This window comes from Chamaea fasciata, unplaced genomic scaffold, assembly GCF_029207755.1.
Source record: "Chamaea fasciata isolate MVZ Bird 193981 ecotype frontalis unplaced genomic scaffold, bChaFas1.0.hap1 SCAF_2, whole genome shotgun sequence".
Taxonomy (NCBI): domain Eukaryota; kingdom Metazoa; phylum Chordata; class Aves; order Passeriformes; family Sylviidae; genus Chamaea; species Chamaea fasciata.
The window spans coordinates 45,735,436-45,751,873 of NW_027094087.1; the positions used below are offsets into that span (position 1 = coordinate 45,735,436).

Sequence of the window (16,438 nt, forward strand, 5' to 3'; positions counted from 1 at the left end):
GTGTGAGAAGCTTTTACAAACAGCACAGTTCCTGCTGCTACATGCTTGCAGGCTGGGCTGCAGCTATGAAGGCCCATGGAAGGAGCAGGCATTTACTGCAGCAAAACAGGGATACACAAGTTCATCACTCTCATTTTATTTCCCTGCAAAGGAAAAGCAGATACTGGTCTGGCTTTTGGGATAAAAATGTTTTGAAATGTGTTCAAGCAATGACTTGTTAAGGGAAGAGGGGAATTTGGCTTACACCTTCTTTCTATTCCATAATTTTAAAAAAATCCAGAAATAATTTGTTGTAAAAAAGTCTCTCTACGCTTTTAAAACTGGTTCTGTCGGCAATCTATTAGAAAAAATCCTATTCCTCAAGTTATAGCACCCTAAGGGGGAAAGTTTTTAGCCAAACCATATATTAATATGCATTTTGTTTCTGATAAAATCTGTTTCATTCCAGCATCTATTAATATTTGGACAAGGGGATCTCTTTGTTAATGCTCATACCCTTTCATTTTCTATAGGGATCTGACAGTGCATGTTCCCCACAGTCACCAAAAATCAAGTAAGGCCAAACTTTTCTGCAAATTTAACTTCAGCCGTAACTTGAGTCCCATTCCTGAGTCGGTGCCAAGAGTCCCCTGGCATGTATGGATGCAGCACTACTGGGACACGAGAGCCTTAGTGTGGTGCTTCCTACTTCCACTCTTGCGTGAGGCCAGGGAGCTCCAGAGTCACCTCTCCAGGTCTGGCAACGTGAGCTCGGCAATGACAGCCGAGCACCATCAGCAGCGAGCTGTGATATTCCTGAGCAGGCAGAAGCAGGAGAGAGCCCGTCCCTGTGCTCTGGAGGAAAGCATCTGCCATGGTCTTGCCTCGCCTCACGTCTCGCTGCACATGCTCCCCCCGCAGATTCAAGAGCCTGAAGGCCCAGTGTTTAAAAAGCCTCTTGCAAATTTAGCTGCAAGTAAGGGGTTTTAGGGCTTAATTTTCCCCTGCTGTGTCTATGTGACTTAATTGGGACAAAAGACTTCCAAGCTTTATTTTGGTGAAGCCTTGGTGAGATCAAGTGTATCATTTGTAGAAGAATCTCTCTCCATCTAGCTTATATAAAAAGATAGATTTTCCCCCTGAAGACACTATTCAAATACCAGTACCTGCTGTCAGCTCATCAGAACCACTCTTATTTTGCCATACTAGCCTTGCATTTGTGGCCTGATATGAGACCTATTAAAGGAACTCAAGCCTTGCTCTAACGAGCAGGCTCTTAAAACACACCCAAAAGGCCATGAAAAAATAAAAATAATCCATTCAACAGCTTTGCAGGCTAAATCTCATATGTATTTAACACTGAACTCTTGCTGCAAAGCTTGTGGAGGGATAAAACAAACAAGCCTTGGTCCGCTGGATTGCTTTAATAAAAGGTTTATTGGAAATATTTTTGTGCAGACATACAACAGTCAACAATGCTGTTCAAAGCTACAAATTGTCTAAGTTTTCTGAACCTTCTAAAAATACAAGTAAATGACCTTCATTTGTATTCAGTCTGGGAGGGAAACAAACTCCACTGTAATGCAATGCTGTATTTAAACTACCAGAGGACATTAATAGGACCTGAAAATGGTAACACTTCTAGAGGAAAAAACCCACACACCACTGCTGCTCTGCTGGGAGCCAATTAAACATCCCCCCACAGCATCACTCCTCTCTGCATATCCAGATTAAAACGTCTCCATCTGAAACAATATTTAAGCAATTTGAGTACAGATATGACAGACAAGCGGGCACAGGACTTGGCTCGCTGATGAAAAAGATGCTGTTAAAGATCCTGTCACTCAAGACCCTGAATATTTGACCTCCCAGTGCAATGGGCTGCACTTTGGGGGCAGGAGGAGGGACAGGGGGAGGTTTTCAAGTCAGACAACTCTTCCAGCACACACATGTACACAGTCCCAGAGGGCTTGACTGCCTCACTGCTTTATAACTGGAGCATTTAAAAAAAAAAAAAATAAATTGAGCAACAACTTTGAGCAACTTTCCAGTCTATGAACTCTTGACAGTAAGAACAGAAAGTACCCTCATTCCCCTTCTGAATCAAAATATCAACCAGAAGGGCAGAGGAGAGCGTATGCACTGTCTGGTGAATTCCATGTTTTCTAAGAAACCCCGCAGATGTTTTGAAATTAATTTATGCCAAGACAACATCTGGAACATCTTCGCAGGAAAACCACCCAGTAAGGTAGTTGGAATTTAAAACAATCATGTCTTTCTGTTAATGTTGGTTTTTTCCCTTAGCTTCATTGCTCCATAATTACACGGGTGCTGACCTTCCAGCTATGCATAGTAACAGTTTAGCAATATATTAACACTTTCCTTCATTGTTAGACTTCTGAGTGATTGCCCAGAGCTGGGATTGCCCACACGGGATTTGTCATTTACCAACTTCTGTTCCTCTTTAGTAGCTACAAAGATGCTGAAGGAGAACGGACCTCTTGTGGCAGCCTTCAGGAGAACTTATCTCACCTTCTTCATAAAGGAAGGCCTTGGAAAAACACCAGTATTCAGCCACTTTACCTTCTGTCCACACCACAAATGAGCAGGCCATGAATCCAAATGAAACAACCCCTGGGTTTCATACACTATCACAAAGAGATGCAGGTCCCCAGACTAATGAGCCCCTTGCACTGGCCTGAGGGACAGGAATCTGCCCAGGAGCAACACCTAAACAGAAGTCCCACAAACTCTCCATGACGGGCTGTCAGTCAGGACTGAAATAATTCCAGTGCTCCCTTCTGGTGAGTCCCTGAGGCGAAGAGGAACCACTAAACAATTTGGGAATCTTCATAACCCAGGAAACAACCTGCTAGAGGCAAAGTACGCTAAGCAGGGGACACTTCCGGCAGGGACTCATTCTAAGCCCACAACTCAGCTTGGAACCAGAGAAACTCAGCTTCAGGAGGTAAGAGTGCTTCACAAATTCTCATCTCAGCTCTGCTCCCTTGCCAGAGCTACAGGAAGGAAACAAAGAAATCAGCTTTATCACAGCTCCTCATGGATGCCTGAGGAATCCCTCCCCTCAGTAACCTCTAACAGCAGCAGTGGTCTTGGCCAATCTATTTTGTTTCCCAGTCCCTTCACCTCTAGAGACAGCCCATCCAAAAGCACATTCCTGGCCAGATAAATTCAGTCAGGCTGCCTAGGTTTCCTGCAGGTCATTGAGAACTGATCACCTTTGGGATTCACTTGTGTGGCCAAGCAGTGCAGGGCACTTTCTGGTTCTCATTTGCCAACAAAAGCTCAAAGCCTCCATTAATCTTACTGCTACATATGGAAAAGGTGCCCATATGGATTTATTTTGTTGTCACCTATTGTACTGACCTATCCTGTGGCCTTCTCTGGACACACAGCTCTGGTCACAGATGCTGAAAGGTAGTAAAGCCTCTCTTGGGTGTCTAAAGGATACTGGGAAGAGGTGAATACAAGAATCATTCCTGACAGGACAGAAGGGGTCCAGCTGTCTGGAGGCTGAGGAACATGCATGGTCAGTGCCACATTTTAGAAGCAGACTGCTACCCAGATACACCAGGTATACCACAGACACAGCCAAATTCTCCTCTCCAACCCCTCAGGTATTTCATACCATCACCAATTCTTGTTGGACTCAACAGGACACTAAGAGCTCTCCTGCAACCTGACTGGAGTTTAAGGCATTGATACTGTGTGATGATTCAAAACTAACCTCAGCACTTAACACTAATGAGAAATCTGACAAACCCAAGGTGCGTCTCAGGGCCAAGCACTCACTCAATGCCTGCTCTGGTTCAAACCTGAGCTGTGAGAAGTATGCTCCTCAGAGCATTTAAAGATTAAATCAAGTCATTATTTATAAAATCAAGGGAGAATATAAATGGAATATCACTAGTCTTCACTGGTGACTGGAGGTAATGTGAAAACAGAAGATTTAGTGAGTTAGCCCAAAAGGGCAAATTCAGCCTGCAGTACAGGGACAGCGTAAGGACTGTGCACCTCTTGGGCTCTTGGGTTGTCCATGGAGGGCCAAGTTACACCCTGTGTGGCCACTGACCATGTCCCCACATTTCACATGTTCACATAAATAAAGTTTTCTCTGCCGTATTTATGACTTTATTATTATGACTGTCTCCCAGCGAACACACTCCAGTACATGCTGTAAAAAATAATGTAATCTTGGTAACAAAAGACTTCCCTGCAGCATCTCCTATGAGCTGCTGGCTGAGGCAGGGGAAGAGAGTGCACAATTTTGGTATGCATTAAGGGGTGTGTAGTCTAGTGAACTGCAGATTAGTGAGGCTTGACTGTTATCTTAATTTACAGCCCATATAGTTCATGTTAACTCTACACACATTTTTAGATACATTAGCAGCTTAGTTTGACCCAGATACTTTTATTGGTTATTCACCATTTCTCCTTGACAAGTTATTACTGACTTCCCATTCTAGCTCCCTACAGCAAGACCTGAAGCCCTGTCAAGGAAAAGAAAATGTCAACAGACTTCTCAGCAGTGCTCAGAGCAGCTCAGGCTTCTGCTCGCCAGCTTTCAATTGCTACTAGACAATCATTAAAGGAGCAGCAGCTTCTATGCAAGCTGCGATTATGGTGTAATAAAAACCAGCAACCAGAGCCATATCTAATTCAGGAAAATCACCACTTCCATCTGAATATCCAAACCCATCTCCCTCTGGTCAGTGCAGAGAGCTGCTCAGGAAGCCCTTTTCTCATCAACCCTCACTAGTTAAGTCTGGACAGTCACGCAGAAATCCCCCATTCCTTCTGCTCCGATACCCTGTCTAGTTGATAACATTTTCACGCAGCATTTTCAAAGGCTGCTGTTACTGCTGCGTGCATTTGCCCTAATGAACAAGGAATTCTGTTGATGCAGGGCAGCTGTCATTCTCCTTCTGCTAACACAGCACCCGAATACACCTCATCATTGCTCATCAAGACAAGCAACTCCAACACCCAGTCTACGGCACATTACAATACATTAATTCCTGTAATGACTCCAAAGAACAAGAAGAATGCCAGGTCTTGACCTGGGTGGGTTCTACAGAATTAACTCAGCCAGAGATTAAGGCCATACAGTGATGATAAAGTCTGACCCACTAGCCCCAAGTGTCACATACTGTATAGCCCAGTGACAAATCCCATGTGCAATTCCCATTGAGCTGACAACCAACACACGTACCCCAGTCTAAGCCACCATTCACTCTAGGGAAGGTTTTTGTTTGTGACACACACTGACCTCAATTTACAGGGAGGTCAAAATGATACAGCCCATAGTCTGCACTAATAAAATAAATCACATCAGATGACAGCTGCTCCTCCCCAGCACCTTTCATTATGTTCTGTAAAATTTTGTTGCCTTCAGTTAAGAACAGAAGAAACTCCAGGATCCCTTCTATTCTCTGCTTAACACATTTACTTCCCATTCTTCATTATCCAAAGGCTTTTAAAAGTTTTTTTTCTGCAGCTTCATGAATAGCCTCCAAATTGTTTACATGCCAATGTTTGGTGTGTAGCTTAGAGTACAAAGACTAAGCTGATCTCATTTTGCCTTGGTGGGAAGTTAATTTTCCTTGTGTTTTTACAAAAGGAAGAAACAATTAGTGGTTCTGAGGAGAGGCTTACACCACACATTTCCTAAACAGATTTGGTTTCTAAATAAAAGGAAGTGTTTAACAGGTTATATTAGCATTAAGATTTAAAAACTCCAGGGATCAGGTTTATTCCCTCCTTATTTATTCTCTGCACTGGTATTTGTGCCTTTAAACAGAATTCCTCCCCCAGAAAATACATACATCCACACTTGGCCCCTTGACATTCATGCCTATGGCAAAATTATTTGCACGTTTTCCTTATTGCATAATTGTCTCATTAGCACTGCAGAAAGAAGCTGATGACTTTTCCCTCTGTGCCATCAGCCTAATCCAAGACCAATCCTGACTGGTGCTGCAGGAGCAAAATTTGCCTTTTCTAAAATAGAAGGGGACTCCGAACCTCTGAGGTGGCACTGGAAATTGAATTACAGCACTTGAGTGCTGGCTTTTACTCGCAATCCTTACAGAAGATTAAACCAGTAGGCCAGGCTGGAGCTTTCCTTTCCTTTGCTAAACATAAACATTCATATTCAAATTGCTTTCAGATATATTTAAATCAATAAAAAATACTGGATGATGGTCAATAGGGCAAAAAACAACGTCAACTTTTTAAATACACAGATGTCGTATATACATTAACCACAAAGCCTGGCTTAAACACAGCAGTATTTATTTTATACTGTTCAGAAACGTGGCTTGGCGACTAAAATTAATAGGACTTGTCTGGAAGACAGCATAAGCTTTCTAAGAGCTCTTTCAGCTTTAACTTATGCCCCAGTTTTTGCCTTTCTTTTTTTTTTTTCCTTCAAAATTCCAATCTATGCAGCAGCACGCCTGTCCCAGTGGCACAGCAAGGCCATGGAGCCAGCATTCCTTCCAGGGCTCATGGGTCTGAGTGCTTTGGGAAGCCTGTTGATGGATCAGATCTAGAAGAGGGACCGGTTTGGCTGAACAAACAAACAGCAGCTCTTGTCTTCACAATGGCCAGCTCTGTGTGTGTCCATGTGTGTGCACGCACGTGTGTAATCCCTTCCTGCCCTCCTCTGCAAACCTCTCTTACCTGGCCAGGGGAGGGCTTCTTTAGGGTTACACCATGAGCCTCCTATGCAGATGTACATCTTATCAACATATCTGACAAGATGGTACCTTTAAATTAAAATTCTCACTGTTTCGCTCTACTATTAAACTGGGAATGGGGTCATGGAGGGACGTCCCAGGCTACATTTGAAGTCCACATCCAAACACATCATGAAGCGTTATGAGGAGGCACCTAGTTGAGTTCATCTTTGTGTACAATGCCATGCACTGAAGACAGCTGCCCTGCCAAGCTCTGACCTCCATATCCTGGCTGTGTGAGTAAGCTATTAGTTTGGTTTCAGAAAGCTAAGATAGAACCCTAATATATCCTGTAAGAGGGCAAGAAATATTCTAAGTAATTGATTGCTATCTTGTCTTATTCTGTCATAAGAAGGCAAATAAGCATTTTTAGCTACAAACTGTGTTGCAATCAAAAATTTTATGCCAAATGGTCTGTTAAAAATTTCAGCCAAATTAGTAAACAGTGAATACAAGGAGTAAAGTCTGCATGCAGTCGTGTGCACTCGGTCTGTGTGTAACAAAACAGGAAATCTCAGCACCCCGTTCCAATCAAGCAAAGGCTGATTTCTCATGGAACATAAATTTTCTACTTTTCCCCCAGAACAACCTTATGCCGATGTTTTAAATAGTGGTAAAACATTGTTTTTAATTTCACACCTCACATAGCACAGTCAAATGCTTCATAACAACATAAACAAAACTTTAGGCAGAGCTTTGCGACTGAAGTCGAACAATGATTTCCCCCCACAATATGCACTCAAGGTTTGCGGGGAGAATACAGAAACTTGTTGGCTAAGGCCACAGAAATGAGTTCTCTGGTGTTTTGGCTGCTGCCGCCAAAGCTAGTCAAGAATGTGTTAACAGTGGATGCATTGATCCAAATCCCATTATTCCCGCCACCCATCAAGGAATAATTTATTCAATTTCTGTTCTCCTTTTGGTTGTATCGTAGGATCGAACAACTTGCGACTGGGAAACAACACCATGCTCTTCTTGAGAAAATGCATACCCATCTGAAAACGCAAAGGAAGAAAAAAAAGAAATCAGTAACTGGAGTTCAGCTCAAGAGCACAGACCACTTTTAGGAACATTTAGGCATCACTGAAGTTATGTGATTGAGACTGCAACCATCTTAATTTCTGTGCTGTGCTTCTGATGCTTAGAGCTGCGCACTGCATTGCCCATGTGGCACAGAAAGGGTGTCTGCTGCCAGCTCTGCCCCTCTTCTCCCCTCCCCAGGTCAGTGCACACAGTCACCAGTGCCCTCTGAGTTAACCTAATAAGCTACAGATTGATTTGAACACTGCCATAGTACTCCCATAGTGGCAGAGCTTCTTTAAAAACTTAACAGAGAAGTAGAGATTTGCATTTCGGCTTGACTCCTCTGTAGTCTGCTTGATAGCAGCAGTTCCTCTGGAGAAAGGTAGGAATGTCTAGCCCACAACCAGATTTTTCTCACGTCTTCCTCAACTCCCCTCAGGATTGTTTTTTTTTACGAATTTTCAAGTGGCATCTGACAAATTGCACTACGAAACTCTTGATTCTCTCTGTCAGTCACTTGTATTTTGCATAGAGCAAAAACACATTCTGGAGGCATCTATTCTGTTAATCCTGCTAGCTAGCACAATCCTGTGGTCTCCCTAGAAACTACTCAAATGAAAATAACCACATGTCTGATTTCTTTTAAAGTACTGTCAACAGGCAGGTGACATTTCTGATAGCATCTGCAGAACACCACAATGCTGGTAAAACAGTCACAAAAAGCTAATAGGCTAACATGATGAAACAGCAGACAGACTTGTAGACATGGCCCCACAGAAAATTCCGAATGGAAAACTACAGCAAAGGACAGATTTTTTGACACCCTGAGTCACAAGCACAACAGGAAATCTTTGCTAGTAAGTGGAGGGGATTCAAACAGAAGTACGTATAGTCACATTGCTCCAGTCACATCTGCCTCATGGAAGTGATTGCAGGACAGCAGGAACCTTGATTTGATTATATGACCAATCATCCCAGCATCCCATTTTATTTTCCCTGAGTGATTCCACGCCAATATACATACTGCTAAAGAGGCACAGGTTCGTTTTTCCTGCCTGTAGCTGAAGGTTCACAGAATACATTCATAAAGTGCAAACAGTCTTTTGGAAAAAAGTATGCCCATACTGGATCATTGCAAAGGAAGTATGATGTACAAAACAGGCTTTCATTTAAAAAAGGGGTAGATTCACACCTAAACAAACACCTCCACTGGGTTTATTCCATGGGAAGGGCCAGCATCCTGTTAGCTTTTTTGGTTAAATTCTCCATGGATAAGTCAGCTTGGCCAAAGACCACAAGCTAAAGCCCTGGAAGACTGAAGCCCACGTCCCATTACCTGATTTGCATCGAGGTGGCTTTGCCATATTTACTTATCCATAAGATCATCCAGCGTCTTCAACTGCCATAACTACTGCAAACCCAGCACTGACCACACAAGTCAGTCCTGGGTGTCATCCTCCCATGACCTGCTTATTCTCAGTGCTAGCACAGGCCTGTAGACAGCCAGGCAGCCCAGTCATTCCACAACGCCAGTGCAAAATTCAGTCAAAGGAACCTGTTCACTCTTGCACCAGTAGGAAACAAGTCAATGTAACAAGAAATTCCAGGCTAAAATGATCTGTGATTAAGAATACCAGGGGTATCCTTACATTTTCATGTCCTTCACCATCCTGGACTACCAGCAACGAGGGTTTTGTGCGTATGTCATGGGAAAGGCTATGACCCCCCGAGCTCCTCAGCTGAAGCTCAACATTTGGCAGTTCATTTTAGACTTTTCCTGTAGAGCTCTATACAGGAAGATGAGTTCATATTACATTTTTCTATTCACATTACAATTAAAATTGAACTTCAAGCTGTTCCTTGTGGAATCAAAATGCTGCAAATGCTTGAGTCCCATCCACACTCCCCAAGCAGCTGTACATTTCCACTGTTTCCAGACCCCATCGAAAACCAATGAAAGTTGCCATCTGTCAGTTACTAGGGAACTTTCTGGAAGTTTGAACTTGTCCCCGACTCCAGTTTTAAAACCACACCTATGAGCCTGCCTGGGGAACAAGGCCCTCATTGTTCAGCTGTCCTGCAGCAGCCCAAGGAAGGAACACATTTCTTTGGGGCTTTCTGGGCACAACCCACTCACCCTCACAGAAGGAAGGACCTTTATGCTCTGAGACTTTCAATTAATGGAAGAAAGGGGCACTTTTGAGTTTCTGTCAGTGGGGCTCATTTGTTAAGAAGAGATTCGCATTCTCATCAAATCTAAGGTTTCCCTGGGACCAGATATTATCAGGCAATCTACTGAATTTTAAAAGCATCCTGTTGGGTTTCCTGAAAGCTTTGATATTCTATGAGTAGATCCGAATCTAGTCTACCATCAGGTCTCTAATTTAATGCACTCTCTTTCTGTTCACTGCAATGGCTGTTCTGGTCTGTGCAACCCTGGACTTACAGCAACCACCTTGACGGGTGTACCTTGAGCACAGAAAGCAATGTTGTGCAAGCTCAACAGCACTCTCATGGGCAACAGCTTCCAAGACCAGGACCAGAAAGGGTCCAGAGGGCTCTCTTTATTCCAGAAGATCTCCTCATGGAAGGGCTGCTTACAGTTTTAGTCACTTCAAGGATTTATTTTAGAGGCCTTCTACTCCTTGCAGTCTCCTCTGATATACCCAAATTGTCTGTCCCAGGATTTGTTTAGACCAGCCAGCAAGAGGACAGTTGTCACTGGCAGCCCATCAGAACCTTCAGCTGCTGCAGCATTTCACTAGCTCATACTGCAGTGGTATTATGGTTTAGTACAGTCCAAAGTATGAAATGCATCCTTTTGTTTGCCTTTGGAGAAAAATGCCCAGATTCAAATCCAGTAAAACTTTTAGAGAGTTGGGGAGATGTGAGGGACCTTTTTTTTTTTTTTTTTTTTTTTAATCTCTTTCAGGAAATATTGCTTCTTAGATAGCAAAACTCTCTCTGACACAATGAAAATCAACATTGTGGTTATCACTTGACCAGCCAAATTCTGTCTCAGGTGAAACATTTGGTTCTGCAGAGTTTTTAAGGAGATTTGCCCTGATGTCACAGGTCACATTTACCAGTTAAAAAGTGAATGCTAGCTCAGCTTTGACTTCTCCAGCAACCATCTTCTGTTTAACCTGGGAAAGGGAAAGTTGCCTAAAATCTTGAACAGTTTGACTCATGTTTACAGAAGTAATTAATTTCTCTTCTGATAAACCATGCCTGTGTTTTTTAAGGACCCAAGAGGAATTCCTGACAAATGGTCCCATCTCTTTAGTCTCAGATACCAGCTTACTGATATTTGCAAGCAGAACATAGTCAGACACCACAGCATTAAATTCTAAACCAATTATTCCTATTTCTTTTTCCTAAATTGATATTAAAAGATTGCAACTCCACTTAACAGTCAACAAACATATAGCTTGGAAAAAATACAGAATGTATATTATATTTCAAACACATGCAAGATGAGAGGAAAAACAGCTTTTAAAGCATCTCAAGTAGCTCCCCTGTTGTTTTTCAAATAAAAATGCACTAGCAGAAAAGTGAAAGGAAGAAGGTGTCTGCTAGTGGAGAATAAATGGTAGGATTAGAGCCCTCAGCATGAACACATTATTATTATTTATTATTTGTCAGCCCCCATGCTGTGAAACGAACCTCAGACGACAGGTGCTTTTTCTCCACTGATTAATAAGGTGCAAACCATATGCTCTGCATTCAGATTTACTCTATGAAATCACCATATTCTGTCAAAGGAGGAGGGATTTTCTTTGCTAGCATAGGAAAAGCCGTGCTTAATGGGAGCAGGACTCAGCTCTATTTTTAAAGAGCATATTGAGACAAATGAAAACTGAACACCAGCAGGGCATTACAGGAGGGAAACCACTCTAGAGGGATGCTGTGGAACTTTCCTTATAAATGGGAGGGTACCCTTCCCATCCTCTGGGGGCACAGGTGATACAGGTCAGTCATGCAGAAGGAAAGGGGAGGTCAGGAGCCATCTTTTGTATCTGCAGAGTTTGTCTAAAGGAGGTGCTACTCTCACAAAGTCACAACAATAAAAACAACAAGAATCTGGATGGAGACCTGGAGAAAACCTCACTGCCAGCAGACCCTCTGAGGGAGAGTTTTTGGAAACCATTATTGCTCCTTCCCTCAAGGGTGAGCCATACAGCAAGCTAAAGGGAAGGATCCAAAGACTCATCTGAGAGGAGCCTGGTAGCATTTCCTGCCCATTCTTAAGAGGCTTCATAAAGCAGATGGCAATAGAGAATGACCCATTTCACCAGGCACCTTCACCAGGAGGTGAACACAGCCTGGGGAGCAGTGTTGTCAGCACTGCCTACAAGATTGCACTGAGATGGTTCTATGTTAGCACCTGGGTTTGACAATCATATGCAACTCTTCCACTAAAGTCTCCTGACAATGCTGCCCAAACAGGAGCTTCACAATTCCCTTTTTTTTTTTTTTTTTTTTTTTTTTTTTTTTTTTTAAAGTTTTCATAAACTTCCCAACAGTTATACTGGTAGAAAGGAACCACATCATCTTTGACAGTAGAGCCAGAAGATAGATTTCTTTCATGCTTCTGAAAGCTCTACACAATTTAGGAACACAAAAACAAAGAGCAAGAAAAACAGCCATGAAGGTTTTACTTGAAGGACATACCCTTCCAAATGGAGAGGGGCTACTCTCCAAGGCAGCCACTCTGAGCTGGTTTCTTTACTGAGAGAAGGTGTTTGAGACACTAATCCTGGCTGGCACTCCCATATGGCACTGCCATGGCACTGGCTCTGTGGCTCTGTTGCCCACTTTGGGAGCTGGATCCACAAGAGCCTGGTGCTGTATGGGAGCACCCCAGCCATACATCTTGCCTTAAGGTCTTGTGCTGAGCCAATGCTTTTGGAGAAGGGCTGGCTCACCAACAGAGAGCTAAGGAAACACACACAATGAGCTTCTGCCTCTTGCACAGGGCTGTGTAGCCTTACGTCAGTCAGCTCTTTCCTCCCACCACTGACCACCAGTAGTAGCCCAAAAACTCCCTGTGAGATTTTTTTTTTCCATTCCATGTGACTGGAAACAAAGCTGTTTAGGCATTTCTTCCTCCCAAACCATTTGGAAATGGTTGCTGTCAAAAATAAAGTAATTTTCAACCCAGTACTGCATCTTTACAATCTGTGCTAAGAAATTTAATCCCATTTTCATTCCTTGTTGGGACAAAGGCAATCCATTTGCTTAAGCTTTTGTCAGCTCTAACTAAACAAACCATTTTCCTGCTTTATATGTAAGCAACAGATTCTGAGTTGAAGTCACAAAAGCAATTTTTGGTCTTCACAGCCTGGGAACTTAGGGTCTGGTGGAAACATATGAACAGTTCAAGACTTCAAACAGAGTACTTGTAGTGTGATTTAAGATACCAGCCCGGCATGTCAAGGCTACTGCCCTATTCATCAACTCTTTGCTTTGAAGATTTCTAGCATTTAGTAAACAGTTGTACAATTTAGGGTTGTGAAAACAGCACATATGTTCCCTGGATTTCACATGGCCTTGTACATATAGCAGCTATGCAACACTGGAAAATAATATTTGACAAGAGATGACAGAAGTCATGGATATATTACAAAACTCATCTTTCAATCCTAACAGCTTCACAGTCAAAATTTATGTTCACGTGAAAAACAGATTGCTGATTGTAATGTATCCTGACTGGCCTGACTCATTTAGCACTTAATCATTGGCATTTATAGGGAAGCTGGTTATCCAAATTAGGGTTTATTTTGATCTCATTTTTCTTTCCCAATAGCTGTTCACCTACTAACAACCTGATGATGTGTTCTTTGAGACTAAAAGTACATATTAAGTCAGACTAGTTACCTCTGCTGTATCTCCTTTCTGCACTGCTTCACAGGCTTCACAGACTGTGGCAAATCCCCACAGCAGACTATTTTGACAGCCATTTATTTGTGCATTTTATGGATTTCTTCTGCCAATCATTGCTTTTGGAATCTCCTCAAAGAGTGTGTCTGCATGCCCAAAGCCATGTTGCTATCAGCATCTCCGGCTCCTTTATACAAAGGATTAAACCCCAGCAGAAATATGGTCCACAGGGCTGCTCTGCTCACTGGCCTCTCTTCCCAGCTGTACTAGGATTGATCGCCAAAGAGCCTACATCCCTTGACAGTGATGGTAGCCTTCCAATGGCTCTATCAAGGACAAAGACCATCAGATCCATACTGTCCCACCCCATCTAGTCAAATTTCCCATGGAAAACAAGAGTACTTCAGGTATTATCCCGGCCCTGCCTCCATGACCTGCCATAACAGTTCTGCCACAGAAGAAGACACAGCCAGCAAATAGATTTGACTCCTCCATGAATCTTAAGCAGCCAGGCATGTCATTTCCTGCTGCAATGGCAATACAAACCCAAAATCCCAAGTGTCTGCCCCTTGCCCTATGAACAGCAGTACTGCACACTGAGGGAGTTATTTTCTTTAGTAAATAAGCCCATTGTTACCACCAGTTTCATCACAAGAGAGGCTGCATTTTCTCACTAGAAAGGGCTGACTGGACTCCCTGGTCCCTCAAAACAGCGTGGTCCTTCAGTGCATCTGGCCTACAGAGCTGCTAGAGATGATTTTTAATACTGTGGAAGCCACTGACAAAAACCCATCAGGTCCAGCAGACACAGGAAGACAAATAAATGGATGACTTCTACATCAACAAGAAATGCCATTTATTTGAAACAGCAGTAGTAGCCAGTTATGATGTTGCTTCTCTTCCCCCAGCAGCAGACAAAGAAGGAGAGGAGAGAAGCAGCCCTGCAGGCCATGGCTTTCCTCACCAGCAACACACAGAACCCTAATAGCATCCCTGAAACATCACTGTATTCTCAACTAGCCACAGCTAATATGACATTTCCTACAGAAATAATTTCTATTAAAGCTAGGCTCTATCACAACGTTTATTTTATGCAGAGTTTTTGATTTTTAGACTATTCTTAAGACTATCAGAATTCTACCTTTAGAGAACCTGCATACTGGGATTTTATCATTTGGGCCTGTTGATTGGATCCTAGGGAATTAACCACATTTGAGCTCCTCCTGCCTAGGGCCAGATACACTAATTCCACTTCCAAATGTACGTGTCTTGCTTGGCAGTTCAGCCTCAGCGCCAGATTATCTCTACCTACAATTTAATTAAAAAAATAATCACCCTTTGCTTCCCTCATGTGGGGCTGCCGCTGTGAAGCACACACAGATGTGAGCTGCTACTTACGTGATACACTTTGCTGGACAGAGTGAGCACGGAAAAGGCTCGGAGGGGTTTTCCTGCCGAGCCTTTTTAACAAATGGTCACGTTCGTTCACGCTGAGGGAGACAGAAAGGGAGAAAACACACCAGTGAGTAAGCAGATAATTTCAAGGTAAAAGTCAACTGTATTTAAAGTACTTGGCAGCTTTGACTTTGTCAGTACTAAAGGTGGTTGTAGCATGAAAAAGAATTTTCTCTTTCTTTAAACTGCACATTATCGAGAGAACTCCTCCTTTCTAAGGACACTTTGTATAAGTCTACTTTTGGTTAATTCATCCCTAATATCACCATCATTGTGATTTCTGAGTGCCTGATGCCTCTAAATTATTACAAATCTTATCAGAAGTCTGACATCAAGTGATATGGAACATTAAGAAGATTTCTCTTTAGAACTGTGCACATGAATCACAGCATCCACAAACTGCCTTAGAGAGAAGGAGCAAAGCATTGCAGCTTAGCACAAGGTAGAAGGCTTCTATCACACCTGCAAAATGGCCTGAAGCAAGCAAAGGTAGGACCCATAGTTAATTCTGCCTTCTAAAGGACACTCTCATTTTAACCTCCCATATGGAAAGAAACTTTCTATCTGATTTTTCTCATTAAAAACCTCTTTGGTTTACATTGTTCTTGTCAGAGGCCTGAAAAAATTACTGCTGAATTTACAAAAAGTGAAAATACTAAGTGAATACTAAGTGAGCTTAGGTGAAAAACACAGTATGCTTACAACAGGTTTAACGTACCTACAAGAATTATTAGAGGCACCCCCCTCCCCACTTTGATTTTCATAAAAACCACAACACTTGTTTCATCAAGAACTTTATGGCCAGAGTTAAGAAATGATGACTAAGATCCTGACCTTTCAAAGCACTTAATTATGTATATGAGTCCCACTAAGTTCGGTGGGGTTTTAAAGTAACGTAGGCCTTCAAATCTCATTGCACTGGAGCTTCAAGTAACTTAAATATCAGATTATTGTCAGAAAGATATTAGAGTCTCATTTAGTTCGACATTCTCCACAACTGGTCTGTTTTTTCCATCTCACACTTATTCCTAACACTGAGATGGAGCTAGTGCATAGAAGGGATCTGTTTGCTGGTACAGCTTCTTCCAGTGCCTTTATCCCATTTGCCCCACATTTACACTGCGTCTCCATTTTCACAGTCTGCTTTTTCTTTCACATCTTTATTCACGAGAAGCAATTCCACTGACTGTGCTGCAAACATGGATACACACCTGAATGCCAGTGCTGGTGTCTTTCTTGGGTTAGATTACAAATTCACATGCATTTGGTGTATGAAATGGAAATCCCAGCAAGCGCAGCTGCTGCTGTCGACATGCTAACAACAGTTTTAAACAAAC

The 16,438-nt window shown here is 42.6% G+C and overlaps 1 protein-coding gene across 5 annotated transcripts in view; it reads right to left on the minus strand.

Annotated features, from left to right (window-relative positions):
* Positions 1 to 1,406: 1,406 nt before the first annotated feature.
* The window catches only part of ATP8A2 (ATPase phospholipid transporting 8A2), a 302,792-nt gene continuing 287,760 nt past the window's right edge, over positions 1,407 to 16,438 (minus strand). For all 5 annotated transcript variants that reach the window (XM_066175899.1, XM_066175896.1, XM_066175897.1 and 2 more), the window contains 2 exons: positions 15,045 to 15,136; positions 1,407 to 7,735 (listed from right to left, as the gene is read on the minus strand). In XM_066175899.1, the coding sequence (XP_066031996.1) occupies positions 7,638 to 7,735; positions 15,045 to 15,136 (190 nt within the window). In that variant the 3' untranslated portion in view covers positions 1,407 to 7,637. The remainder of the gene's footprint in view (positions 7,736 to 15,044; positions 15,137 to 16,438) is intronic.